The 14,341-nt window shown below is 42.2% G+C and overlaps 1 protein-coding gene across 1 annotated transcript in view; it reads right to left on the reverse strand.

The window, feature by feature from the left end:
- The window catches only part of LOC308289692 (leucine-rich repeat and fibronectin type III domain-containing protein 1-like protein), a gene marked incomplete at both ends in the record, with an annotated part of 77,361 nt that overhangs the window by 4,866 nt on the left and 58,154 nt on the right, over nt 1-14,341 (reverse strand). The window contains one exon of the mRNA XM_080731435.1: nt 11,940-12,123. Within this exon, the coding sequence (XP_080587561.1) occupies nt 11,940-12,123 (184 nt within the window). The remainder of the gene's footprint in view (nt 1-11,939; nt 12,124-14,341) is intronic.

Genomic DNA, 14,341 nt, shown 5'->3' on the forward strand with positions numbered 1-14,341 from the left:
ACCATCAGACAGATTTTTGCAAAACACATTTTACAACACTGCTCCTACAGATTTTGGCCTAAAATCACGCAAATTGGATGGCAAATCACAACCTCCAAATCAGCAGATCTGTTGACTTTATTTTGTTTTAACCTTGTAGATCGGCTGATTAGTTGATTTTTCTTATTTTTTTTATCCAGGCCCTGTTTTTTGCATGTGAACTGAATCTAACTGATGGCTTTGCTTGGTTTTCAGAAAAACTACATTTCCCAGAATGCAGCAGCTAAGATGGCTGCTTGTTGCAATCAGTTTGATTTGTCAGCACCTGGCCGCAACACAGCTTCTCCGAGTCAGGCAATCCAAATGTTTTTGCTCTTAACCACCGAGCTCTGCTTCACTGTGTAGCTGGCTCTCGAAGGGACTCTTCCATCGAGCAGTAAGCAAAACTCCACTATGTTCTCCTCTGTCGCACATTTGCTCTGTATTTTGCCACATTGCTAATGGTGGTTCTATCTGTTCCCATTGTAGGCAAATTAGGAGCTGCATCTGAGTCTTGGAAGAGAAATGGCATGTGTTAATGGAAGCAACAGCATACTGTGAAACATATGTTTCGAATGTAACCCCTGTTTGTTAAGTTCTGGAAAGAAGCATATTTTGAGTTAAAAGCCCCGGTTTTGGGAAGAACTTTATTTCATGTTTTAGGGGAACGCCCCATTGAATAAAACAACGCTTATTGCGTTTTCACCTTGAGAACTGTTTCCGTGTGCTGGTTTGGGTTCAGGCTTAACAATACTTAATGTTTAAAAACTTTATTTGAAGACGTGTTAAAAGCCCCGGTTTTGGGAAGAACTTTATTTCATGTTTTAGGGGAACGCCCCATTGAATAAAACAACGCTTATTGCGTTTTCACCTTGAGAACTGTTTCCGTGTGCTGGTTTGGGTTCAGACTTCACAATACTTAATGTTTAAAAACTTTATTTGAAGACGTTTACTACTTGAATTATTTGAAAACATTGTGATTTAAAAGACATGCCTGAAAATGGCTAGGTTGTTAACCCTCTGTTTTGAAGGTTTACAACCTGATGACCAACTCTTCAACAAAGACAACTAATGAAAAAGTTGGAAAATAAAGATATTGAGTTAAAACCTTGAGGAGTTCTTTGGAACTATTTTATGTCTGTTGCATATAGTCTTTTGCATACATGTTGTGTAGAGGTCAATTTGTGCTTTCACCAATAACTATGCCGATTAGTGTAAAATCGGCAGAGTCTCTGTCATTTATAGCGCCACCAGAAGGCCGAAAACGCATTCTTCGATATTACTCCTTCAGATTTTATCCGATAATCACACAAATGGGCACACAGTATCTCTACAGTGATGTAATCATGACGGATTTGTCCAATATCATATTCTATCTAATTGGCTAACATTGAATTCCAAGGTTTGCAGGATTGCTCCTTTTTGAACAAAATGTCTCAAACGCAGCCTGCTATTTGTGTGAGATTTTGCACGCACATTCCCACTAGGCCAAGGAACAGATGCCACCCTTCTCACATTGGCCTGTTATAGAGTCACCAGTAGGCCAAAAAAAACACCTGACCTGTTCGGAAGAACACTGCTTCTAGTTTCTCTTTGATGTCTTCTTTGCTTTCCCTTGATGCTTTTGCCTTGGCCACTTTATCGCTGCTTGCAGCTATATTTATTATTATTATTCTTCCGCCACTTTTGCTCTAGCGGCTAGACCGTGCAGTCGCTTTTTACGAAACTCTGCAGTATGGCAGAGGACTATGCCAAACGGCTAAAACGCGAAGCTCGCAACAATCGGCCAAAGGGTGGCGCTGTAGGAAGCCTTCGAAAGTGCAAACTTTGAACTGGTGTAGCTCATGCCCTGTTTCAGGTACAGCAATGAAACCTGTATACACTTATGCGTCTCCTCATGCTGAACAACTTTTATGCTCTGACTTTTGACCTCTGACCTTTACCTCTCCCACAATTTTGAATTCTATGAAAAACAGTAAAAATGTATCTCCTCCTGGGATTTTCGCGTAACGTGCGCGAAACTTTTTTTACATGAACTTTGGACCAATACGGTCTGAAAAGTTAGCCGGATTTTCTTTAAAGCGAAACATTATTTTTTAATAATTAACCGTATAATGCAGTTTCATGCAAATTATTCTTCTGCCTCTAAATCATACTGCAAAGTGACACGTTCATGGCAGTATGGCAGAGGACCATGCCAAACGGCTAAAACGCGAAGCTCGCAACAATCGGCCAAAGGGTGGCGCTGTAGGAAGCCTTCGAAAGTGCAAACTTTGAACTGGTGTAGCTCATGCCCTGTTTCAGGTACAGCAATGGAACCTGTATACACTTATGCGTCTCCTCATGCCGAACAACTTTTACGCTCTGACTTTTGACCTCTGACCTTTACTTCTCCCACAATTTTGAATTATATGAAAAACAGTAAAAATGTATCTCCTCCTGGGATTTTCGCGTAATGTGCGCGAAACTTTTTTTACATGAACTTTGGACCAATACGGTCTGAAAACTTAGGCGGATTTTCTTTAAAGCGAAACATTATTTTTTAATAATTCACTCAATGTTGCAGTTATATGCAAATTATTCTTCTGCCTCTAAATCATACATGCAAAGTGACACATTCATGGCATTTGGCAAATATGTAGAGGATTAGTCCAAATATCACTGAAAGCAATCTTACTCCAATTGGCCAAAGGGGGGCGCTATACGAAGCGTTTGAAAACTCAAACTTTAAAGGGGCATAAGTCATGCCTCGTTTCGTTTGAAGACATGCAACTTGCTTACACGCGTGCCTTGACTCAAGCTGAAGACATCTGTGTCTTTGTTAAGTAAGCTCCGCCCTTCGATTTTCCGCCTTTTGGAGCAGTTCGTAAAACACTTAAACCCGCTTTTATTCCGGAACTTTCGCGTCATGTGCACGGAACTTTTTTTACATGAACTTTGGACCAATATCTAAAGATCTGTCAGATCGGATTTTTTAAACATTGAAACATGCTTTTTTAATAGTTCAATCAACATTGCAAGTTGTATGCAAATTATTCTTCTGCCTCTAAAACATACATGCAAAGTAACATTTTCATGATGAACTACCGTAGAGGGTAAGTCCAAATATCACTGAAACCAAAAAGAATCATATTTGAACTGGGGACCCCCCACCCTGACGTGAGTAGGGTTTTCCCATGATCTGGTCCTTAGGCTAGATGCAGAATAGAGCTGGGACGTTCGCGAACGAATCAAATCTTTTGAACGGCTCTTTGAAGTGAACGTTGGGATCCGGTTCGCGCAGTAGAGAGCCGTTCATTTGGGGGGGAGACCCCCTCCCCCCAATTCAACATCTCCTTGCTACTCCACTGAGTACTGACTGAGTACAGTGAGTGAGTGAGAGAGAGAGAACAAGTGGAGGAGCGAGTTCATTGTTGCCTGCTTGTTTTTTTTAGGTGTTTTATGAATAACAAAAGTCAAGGTAGCTTAATTTACACACACATTTTATGATCGATGGTACTGTCTCACTTCAAATAGCCATAAATCCCACCTCTAATGCAGAATGGTTAGGCACAGGTGTGTGTGTGTGTGTGTGTGTGTGTGTGTGTGTGTGTGTGTGTGTGTGTGTGTGTGTGTGTGTGTGTGTGTGTGTGTGTGTGTGTGTGTGTGTGTGCGTGCGTGCGCGTGCGTGCGTGCGTGCGTGCGCGCGCATGCGTGCGTTATTCTTCTGCCTCTAAAACATACATTCAAAGTCACATTTAAATCACACTTTGCAATAATGTAGGTTAGTGCACTGTGCACTTGTGCACTTGTAACCCACGGTTCAGCGGGAATTACAGTCATTTTATTTTATTTTTCAAATGGAATATATTCTTATTTTTCGCATGCAATGTTTTGACCACGGTCCCTGAGTCACAGCTGCAGAGCATTCGTAATCACCACACCCTGTATAAAGCCAGTCTTTTTTCAGTTTGTTCAGTAACCTCATTGGAGCTGCTGCAGGTTTGTACACATTTCATTTCAAGACTATTCCAATTTCTAACGGCATTACTCCATTTATATTTAACCCACACTATATTGCTTTTAGATCCACCTGACCAACTCTGATATTGACACTGAGGCTGCGTGACTAAGATAATTGGTAAGTGAACATGTGGCTCGGAAATGTTTGTTTCTGGTTTTGGGATTGGAATGTAAAAAGATTCATTTCGGTAATGTAATTATTGCTTGTAGATAAGCAGATTTGTCGACTTTATTTAGTTTTAAGCTTGTAGATCGGCTGATTAGTTGATTTTTTTAGTTTTTTTGCCTGTGAACTGAATCTTAATTGTTTGGTTTTCAGAAAAACTACATTTCCCAGAATGCAGCAGCTAAGATGGTTGCTTGTTGGGCGTCGGCCGATTGAATCCATCTGAACAGTTTGAACAAAACACTGCTGAGTTGAGTGTGTGCTGCTCTGTTAACCGGTAAGACTGTTTGCTTGTATTTTGTATGGTCTCTTTTACCGTTTTACTGTGTTATTTTGGTTCTATCGTTTACAGTGAGAATGTGTTTTATATTGTCAGGAGTGTGCAGTTGTGGATTATTGCCTGTGTCCACTATTGTTTGGGGTGTGGCCTCATCTCTTTCTTCAATGTAAGCATTTAACTAAAGAGATGTGAGTATTATTGCGACTGTTAGGTCGCAGTTACTATCGAAACCTCCACCGGCTGTCACTCTGTCCGTGTGACATCATACTTTTGCCCTATTCATATCTCCGTTACCATTGCCCCTATCCATGCCAAACTTTGCACACACTCCTTGGCTGCCTGATTTCTCACATGGCCCTCCAGCGCCACCATGAGGCCGATTCTTGCAAAACATTTGCGAACACTGCTCCTACAGATTTTGGCCTAAAATCACACAAATTGATTGTCAAATCACAACCTCCGTCCCTGATTTCACACATGCCCCTCTCTAGCGCCACCATCAGACAGATTTTTGCAAAACACATTTTACAACACTGCTCCTACAGATTTTGGCCTAAAATCACGCAAATTGGATGGCAAATCACAACCTCCAAATCAGCAGATCTGTTGACTTTATTTTGTTTTAACCTTGTAGATCGGCTGATTAGTTGATTTTTCTTATTTTTTTTATCCAGGCCCTGTTTTTTGCATGTGAACTGAATCTAACTGATGGCTTTGCTTGGTTTTCAGAAAAAACTACATTTCCCAGAATGCAGCAGCTAAGATGGCTGCTTGTTGCAATCAGTTTGATTTGTCAGCACCTGGCCGCAACACAGCTTCTCCGAGTCAGGCAATCCAAATGTTTTTGCTCTTAACCACCGAGCTCTGCTTCACTGTGTAGCTGGCTCTCGAAGGGACTCTTCCATCGAGCAGTAAGCAAAACTCCACTATGTTCTCCTCTGTCGCACATTTGCTCTGTATTTTGCCACATTGCTAATGGTGGTTCTATCTGTTCCCATTGTAGGCAAATTAGGAGCTGCATCTGAGTCTTGGAAGAGAAATGGCATGTGTTAATGGAAGCAACAGCATACTGTGAAACATATGTTTCGAATGTAACCCCTGTTTGTTAAGTTCTGGAAAGAAGCATATTTTGAGTTAAAAGCCCCGGTTTTGGGAAGAACTTTATTTCATGTTTTAGGGGAACACCCCATTGAATAAAACAACGCTTATTGCGTTTTCACCTTGAGAACTGTTTCCGTGTGCTGGTTTGGGTTCAGACTTAACAATACTTAATGTTTAAAAACTTTATTTGAAGACGTGTTAAAAGCCCCGGTTTTGTGAAGAACTTTATTTCATGTTTTAGGGGAACGCCCCATTGAATAAAACAACGCTTATTGCGTTTTCACCTTGAGAACTGTTTCCGTGTGCTGGTTTGGGTTCAGACTTCACAATACTTAATGTTTAAAAACTTTATTTGAAGACGTTTACTACTTGAATTATTTGAAAACATTGTGATTTAAAAGACATGCCTGAAAATGGCTAGGTTGTTAACCCTCTGTTTTGAAGGTTTACAACCTGATGACCAACTCTTCAACAAAGACAACTAATGAAAAAGTTGGAAAATAAAGATTGAGTTAAAACCTTGAGGAGTTCTTTGGAACTATTTTATGTCTGTTGCATATAGTCTTTTGCATACATGTTGTGTAGAGGTCAATTTGTGCTTTCACCAATAACTATGCCGATTAGTGTAAAATCGGCAGAGTCTCTGTCATTTATAGCGCCACCAGAAGGCCGAAAATGCATTCTTCAATATTACTCCTTCAGATTTTATCCGATAATCACACAAATGTGCACACAGTATCTCTACAGTGATGTAATCATGACGGATTTGTCCAATATCATATTCTATCTAATTGGCTAACATTGAATTCCAAGGTTTGCAGGATTGCTCCTTTTTGAACAAAATGTCTCAAACGCAGCCTGCTATTTGTGTGAGATTTTGCATGCACATTCCCACTAGGCCAAGGAACAGATGCCACCCTTCTCACATTGGCCTGTTATAGCGCCACCAGCGGGTCAATTTTTGCAAAACCCATTTTTGGAACAAAATGCCTCAAATCCCGCATGCAGCGTCCGATTGCCGTGAAAGGCCAAAGAACACGTGGTACCCTTTTGACTTTGGCCTATTATAGTCACCACTAGGCCAAAAAAAAAAAACACCTGACCTGCCGGAGACCTGTTCGGAAGAACACTGCTTCCAGTTTTTCTTTGATTTCTTCTTTGCTTTCCCTTGATGCCTTTTTGCTTTCCTGCTATTTATGCCTTGGCCACTTTATCGCTGCTTGCAGCTATATTTGTAATTAAGATATCCGATAGAAATGTATAGAACTTCCCATGAAAACTGCTTGCGTAGCATCTTAGCATAGTGCTGGGACAGGAGCCGGCAGCTATTTCGCAACCCGGCACAGCTGATTTTATTTTGGTTTTATTTTATTTTTTTAGACCAGTGCCATCATGCTGTTTTGAAGCACGGCTAGATAGCTATTTCGACCAAACAGATTGCTTCATCGGACTACCTGTTGTAGGCTATAATGAAGTTACAATTGGATACATTGAACACCATATAAGGACTTTGCTGCTGTGTGACCTTCACACGCAACCAGGTGATTCGATTTCAGTCACCTAGTGCTAAAACACATTCAGTTCACATTTAAAAGCACCCAGGCCTCTTAGTTGGAGGACTTTAAACGATAATGATTATCGGCAGAGCAATTAATGGGCTTTGCAAGTCTGAACCAGAACACCCGGGTGCTAACACACTAAAAAGGTGGGCCTAATTAACAAGGACAACCCACTGTGCAAGAACATTGTTTTTTATTGCATCTTATTTCTGTCTTGTATTTGAGGAGTGCTCTGGCATCTTATATGATAATGGTGTTGTGTTCCTTGTCTTCCTTTGTAGTTGTTACATACCGTATTTTGTCTCAACTGTCTTGATTATGGTTCATTGGTATCATCTGTGTCCTGTTTGCCCCAGCCAATACCTGTGTTGATTGTCTTTGAGTTTCTCCTGTGTTTAGTTATTCTCTGTGTATAAAGTATACATACACACCTTTGTTTGTTTGTCAGATTCTACTGGTTACACTATTGAGTACTGGAGAATATAACCGTTGTTTTCTCTCCCAAGTCTAAGTCTATACCTGCATTTGAGTCAAGTTTTTGAGCTTTCCTGACAAATTTTGTAAGCTACTGCGTGGAACACAATTAAAAAACAAAAAAACAAAAAAAAAACATGCACTAAACCAATATAAACACCTTCCATCATCAATGGAGACAAGTGACAGAGTTCATGCAACCACACACACACATGCACACATGCACACATGCACACGCACACACACACACACACACACACACACACACACACACACACACACACACACACACACACACACAATCTACAATTTAGACATAATTTAGCAGACGCTCTTAGCGACTTACAAGTGCAAAAATACAAAAATGCATGAGTGCATGAGCCCTAAAAATTACATGACTGAGAGGGGAAATGGTCACATAAGTAGAGTGAAAAAAGAGGGCAGACAAGAGAGCAAACAATGTAGTGCTTCAAAGAACAGACAGACACGCACACACACAAACCAGTGTTGATTTTGACAGCATTTTGATTTCATTTTTATCATAGTCTTTAGAATAAAAGTCTATTTGTTTTGTCACATTTTAGTCATCTGAAATGTGTTAGTGTCTAGTTTTACAGTAGTTAACTAAATATACAATTTTATGTGATTGGTTTAGAAGTCATGCTATGGGTGCTTCAAAGGGTCAAAAAAGGCGAATTTCAGATTTTCTTCTTCTTATTCACATTGCGTGTTTATTATGATCATAAATAAATAAATAGCCTATAAATTGGTGGGCCCCTATTGACTGTGGGCCCTGTTCAGCTGCACATACTGCACAAGCGTTAATCCGTCCATGGTGGACAGGGAAATAATCATAATAATCAAGGTATGGTCACAGTATTGTACCATGCGATCAGCTGATTTTGTGCAGTTCTCCAGTGTGTGGGCCGTACACAGAATCCCCGATGACCACCTTCTCACGTAGTTTAGGAATGACGCCATTGTATACACCCACGTTGACAGCTGCTCCGTCGGTGCACACAGAGACCAATTTCATCTTCCACTCGTCCGTTAATCCACATTCTTGGAATAGCCACTATGTCCTGTGCTGATCGCGCCGCCCCCCAGATGAATTAATCCAAGGAAATCTGAGCTAAACTCTCCGTAGCTTGACACCGACACAATGTACACGATTCCTGCTCTGATTTGTTGATGTCCTCCGAGCCGTCAAAGAGCAGACCCCAAAATTCGGCTGCTTTTAATTTTTCACACAGTTCTGAGGTGATGGTCTGTGCAATAGTCTGCATGATGCAGGACCCCCCTTCTCTTGAATGATATGCACTCCCGACATTAACGCCAAGCCTCATAAAAAGAGGAATGTCCTCTTCAAAAGAACTCATTGGGCGTGCAATGCCGTGCATGTTTGGCTTTATGGAAGGCCAACAGAAAAATATTACAGAGTGATTCACACTCTGGTTATCAATTGTTTGCACGATGTTGACGTGCTCTTTGCTTTTCTCATGCTTGTCAAAATGTGGATGACTGAAATTCTTTGTCCCTATATAAAAGGAGCCGCTTGTATCGGCCAGATTGGAATGTTCGCGGCATATTTTTCACCACATCACGGTGTGTTCATCATTAGTTTGGAGCCAGCCGACATCCTCCAGCCACTTCTCCGCAAACACACGTTTTTTTGTGTGACTGAAACTCTTTCCACACTCTTTACAAGTAAGGTTTTTCACCAGTGTGGATACGCTGGTGGATCTTCAGGTTACCTAACTGACTGAAGCTCTTTCCACACTCTTTACAATAGAAAGGTTTTTCTCCAGTGTGGATACGCTGGTGTGTCTTGAGATAACATAACTCTGTAAAACTCTTGTCACAGTGTTTACAGTGAAAAGGTTTTCCTGTGTGGATACGCTGGTGGCTCTTCAGGTTACCTAAGCGACTGAAACTCTTTCCACACTCTTTACAATAGAAAGGTCTTTCTCTAGTGTGGATACGCTGGTGTGTCTTGAGATTAAATAACTCTGTAAAACTCTTGTCACAGTGTTTACATTGAAAAGGTTTTCCTGTGTGGATACGCTGGTGGCTCTTCAGGTTACCTAAGCGACTGAAACTCTTTCCACACTCTTTACAATAGTAAGGTTTTTCTCCAGTGTGGACACGCTGGTGACTCTTCAGGTGACTTAACTGACTGAAACTTTTGTCACACAGTTTACAATAGAAAGGTTTTTCTCCAGTGTGGATAAGCTGGTGTCTCTTCATGTGACCTAAATGACTAAAACTCTTTCCACACTCTTTACAATAGAAAGGTTTTTCTCCAGTGTGGATACGCTGGTGTGTCTTGAGATTACATAACTCTTTAAAACTCTTGTCACAGTGTTTACAGTGAAAAGGTTTTCCTGTGTGGATACGCTGGTGGCTCTTCAGGTTACCTAAGTGACTGAAACTCGTTCCACACTCTTTACAATAGAAAGGTTTCTCTCCTGTGTGGACATGCTGGTGACTCTTCAGGTGACTTAACTGACTGAAACTCTTGTCACACTGTTTACAATAGAAAGGTTTTTCTCCAGTGTGGATAAGCTGATGTCTCTTCATGTGACCTAAATGACTAAACCTCTTGTCACACTGTTTACAGATGTGAGTTTTCTTCCCTGTATAAGACAGCCGATGTGTCTTTACTTCTCCTGGTTGAGTTAAAGCCTTTGTAAACCTTTGATGATAAGATTTTGGTTCGTCTGTGTCTCCTTGTTCCTGGATGGTTACAATTCCGGTGATTTGATGGAAGGATTCTGAGGGGATCTGTCCATTTATGGGCATTTGGCAAAAGAGGTCATCATGGCTCGATTGAGATCTGAAGTATGTACAATCGGAACAGCAGACCTTAGTCTGGGAAGATTCTTCTTCTTCCTGGAGGGGATCGAGGTTCATCATCAAATCTATACATGGACTGTGATGGGGACAGAGTTTTAGGTTCTGTTGGATAATGGACAATTTAAGGCACTCTGTTTATTTCCTTCTCTCTGCAAATGGATTGAAGTGGAATTCAAAAATATCTTCAACTCTTATACATGCTGAGCAGAGCTCTGGTCTGACCTCACTCACAACACAAACGGTTGCTGTGCATGCCTGACAACACCAATGTGCGCAGGCTGCCGCCCCATATTTGGTCTAGAGCAGGGATGTAAAACATACGGCCCGCGGGCCTTGAGAAGATTCAATCCGGCCCAGGCTTGTAGAGCATACATTTCTGAGCATTTAGGGAAAAGTAAGTCTCTAGCCCATTCCTGTCAAGAGTCATTTTTTTAAAGAATTCTCTCCCCTCACTCACCCACCAGCTGCCGACAATTGAGTAAGTGATCAGCACTCTCTCTCTCTCTCTCTCTCTCTGAAGATGACAGCATTGCTATGAATATACCTGAACATACCGCGACCGCGGTTTTCCCGGTGAACCTAAGCGCAACGGTGGGGGCCGATGGGCAAGGAGGGTCGCGAGCTTATGAGAAGCAACTAAATAAGACCTTAAACCTGGTGAAAACAGTTGCGTGCATTAGCGCAAGATGACGATAAAGGAAATCATTAAATGGAAAACATTCAATTAACTTCTGAAAAGCCTACTAAGCCTTAAAACCTGCCGAAAACAGTTGCGTGCATTAGCGCAAGATTAGATGAGGATAAAGGAAATCATTAAATGGAAAACATTAGATTAACTTCTGAAAATGCTTCTAATCTAAAGCCTACACTAACCTACTATAAAACTAGTGGAACCGCGATCTTGCCAGACGTGAATAATTGTGGTTGTAAACAATAACACAGACAATATAAATCCTTAGTCTAATAATGGGAAGAAGGGGTTATCATCATGGCCCCAAATAACTTTTAAATATCTTGCAATTGGCGATGAGTCTCTTACGAAATCAGCAAGATGCCTCTCAATACATAAAGCTATATTATAACCTCTCAATCATCGGCAATAATCAGTGGTGTGTGTTCCCCACACTCCCACTCCCCGACTGTTGCGCTCAGGTTCACCGGTAAAACCGCGGTCGCGAACATACCTTGCAATTACTACTTTGTGGGGACATTACACATAGTCTACTATATTTGTGGGGACATTCCATTCATTTTTAACCCTAACCCTAACCCTAACCCTTAACCTAACCCCTAAACACCTTGTGGGACACTAAAATGTGTCCCCACAAGGTTTTTTTCTCCGATTGTACTATCTTTGTGGGGACATGAGGTCCCCACAAAGTAGTAATTCCCTGTCCACACACACACACACACACACACACACACACACACACACACACACACACACACACACACACACACACACACACACACACACACTGACCTGGTCTCGTATGGAGTGACAGCGTCCGTACTCTGCCTCGGTGCTGAAGGACACACAGCCCACCAGCTTGGTCCCGGTCAGCGCAGTGACCCCATCGTCGTACACAGCCAGCACACACAGCTCATAGTCCCGGGACGACGCCAGGTCACTCAGCAGGAAGTACTTGTGATTGGCCGGGATCATCCTGGACAGGGGATTGGGGCGGAGGGGAGGGGGGGTAGAGATGGAGACGAAAGAGATATAAGAGACGCAAGACAAGATAATATGAGACATGACATAACATGACTTAGTAAAATGGTGCATTTATATAGCGCTTTTTTAAATCCAAAGCGCTTTACATAGATTGTGCATTAAATTCACCCATTCACACATAAATGTATATACCGATGGCGGAGGAAACCATGCGAGGCACCAACCTGCTCACCGGGAGCAACTAGGGGTTCAGAGTCTTGTTCAAGGACACTTTGACACTAACTCTGGGGGAGCCCGGGAGTGGCCGCTCTACCCCTGAGTCACTGCTGACTTGAAATGGCATGACCAGCCATTCTATGCTATATGCCATACTCTGTGTGAGCCCGGGATCGAACTGGGAACCTTCCGGCTGCCAAGCGGCCACTCTACCAATGAGCCACTGCCGCCCATTGAACCACTTCCCACATCAGAAAATAGGCTTGCGGGGTCTAATGGTAGTGCTAGCTAGCACTAAAACATCATCAAAGTCAGCTGTAAATGCACCCAAGATGCATTGGAGAACCGCATGACCACGTTAAACCCTATAGGTGGGTGAGTGGAGTCCCTCAGGGCTCTATACTAGTACCAGCTACAAGCTTCACACTGTATTACACACTCACAAGGACAAACACAGAAGGACAGGCAAACATATTTGAGAGAGAGAGAGAGAGAGAGAGAGAGAGAGAGAGAGAGAGAGAGAGAGAGAGAGAGAGAGAGAGAGAGAGCGCAGTAAGAAATCAATGGAAAGTAGACAGACAGAGAGGGAAGGAGAAGAGATGTGGAAGGAGAAAACCATTGATAGAATGTAGAGAGAGAAGCAATGGAGATGAAAAGACAAAAAGGGGAACAAATCATTGCAAAGAAACCAGAAGGAAATACACCATGGGAAGGACTTGTGAGCTTAGATCTGCTATATTCAAATAGCGGAATTGCAGAAATGTGTAGGGTTGACATTGGTTAATGTATGTTTTGTAATCAATCTACAAAATAACTAGTGACTAAAGTCTTCAAAAAATGTAGTGGAGTAAACGTATAATACTGTAGGCTATTTGGATCCGATATGTAGTGGAGTAGAAGTAAAAGTAGGTTATTGGACTTTGGATATACTCAAGTAAAGTACAAATACCTCAAAATTGTACTTACTGGAAGTATGCCTACATTAGCCTACTTAAAGGAGTGGCGACACCGGCCGGAAATTAACATTATGATACAGTAGGTCACGTGGTGTTTCTTCAAACAGTCTGAAAAGGAGGCGGGGCCGTATCAGTTAGTAGTGAATGTATACTTCGTCCGTCGTGCGGTGCCGCGCAATGTATACTTCGTCCGTTGTGCGGTGCCGCGCACAACCTTGTTGTTAGCGTGTAGCGTGGCTAGCGCTGCACCGCACGGCTATTTGCGAGAGCTATTGTGTGTGTACACACACACACACACACACACGCGCGAAAGCACACACACACACAGGCTACACACACACAGAGTGTATGAGCCGCGGACCTCCTCTGCGGAGGAGGAGGAGGAGGAGGAGATCACTGGTCCCTCGTTCTACGGTTGCTCCGGTGTCCCGGGTACTCCAGTCAGGTTAGGGCAAGAGACAGCAGGGTATGGCCGACAAAACCGTCGCATAGACGGGGAGAAGCGTGTTGACCCTCGTACACCTTTTTTGACACCTTTTTTGAAGAAGACATGTACTTTTTTATCGGTCTAACCATTGATTTTATAGCGAATGCTATATCATTTTTACCCCTAGAACTGATAGTTTTAAAGTTGGTTTAGAAAGTCGGAAAGACACCTCGGACAGCTTTTTTTGGGGCAGTTTCAAAAGATAATGATATGGATAATCGACTCCGCCCCTCCCCCCATATTAGCCCAATCAAATTAATTTATTTTGGTTACTGTACAGAAAGTACTACTTTCAGTACAGTAACTACAATAAATTAATTTGATTGGGTCATTTAACATGGGGGTACATGACATCATTAAAAAAAATGGCTAATTTGATAGCCATAATTAGCTGTTTTGGCCGTGTCACGCCCCCTTTAAGTAAATGTCGGCTTGCCTCCCCCTGGCCAGCCGGTGCACCTGATGGAGGGGAAAGGAACTGGTTGGAATAACGTGTTCCTTCCACGCGCTACGTCAAAACCGGGGAAATCCCCACTGTCAGGTGAAAAGAA

The sequence above is a fragment of the Nannobrachium achirus genome, assembly GCF_963921795.1.
Source record: "Nannobrachium achirus genome assembly, chromosome: 8".
In the NCBI taxonomy this organism is placed as follows: domain Eukaryota; kingdom Metazoa; phylum Chordata; class Actinopteri; order Myctophiformes; family Myctophidae; genus Nannobrachium; species Nannobrachium achirus.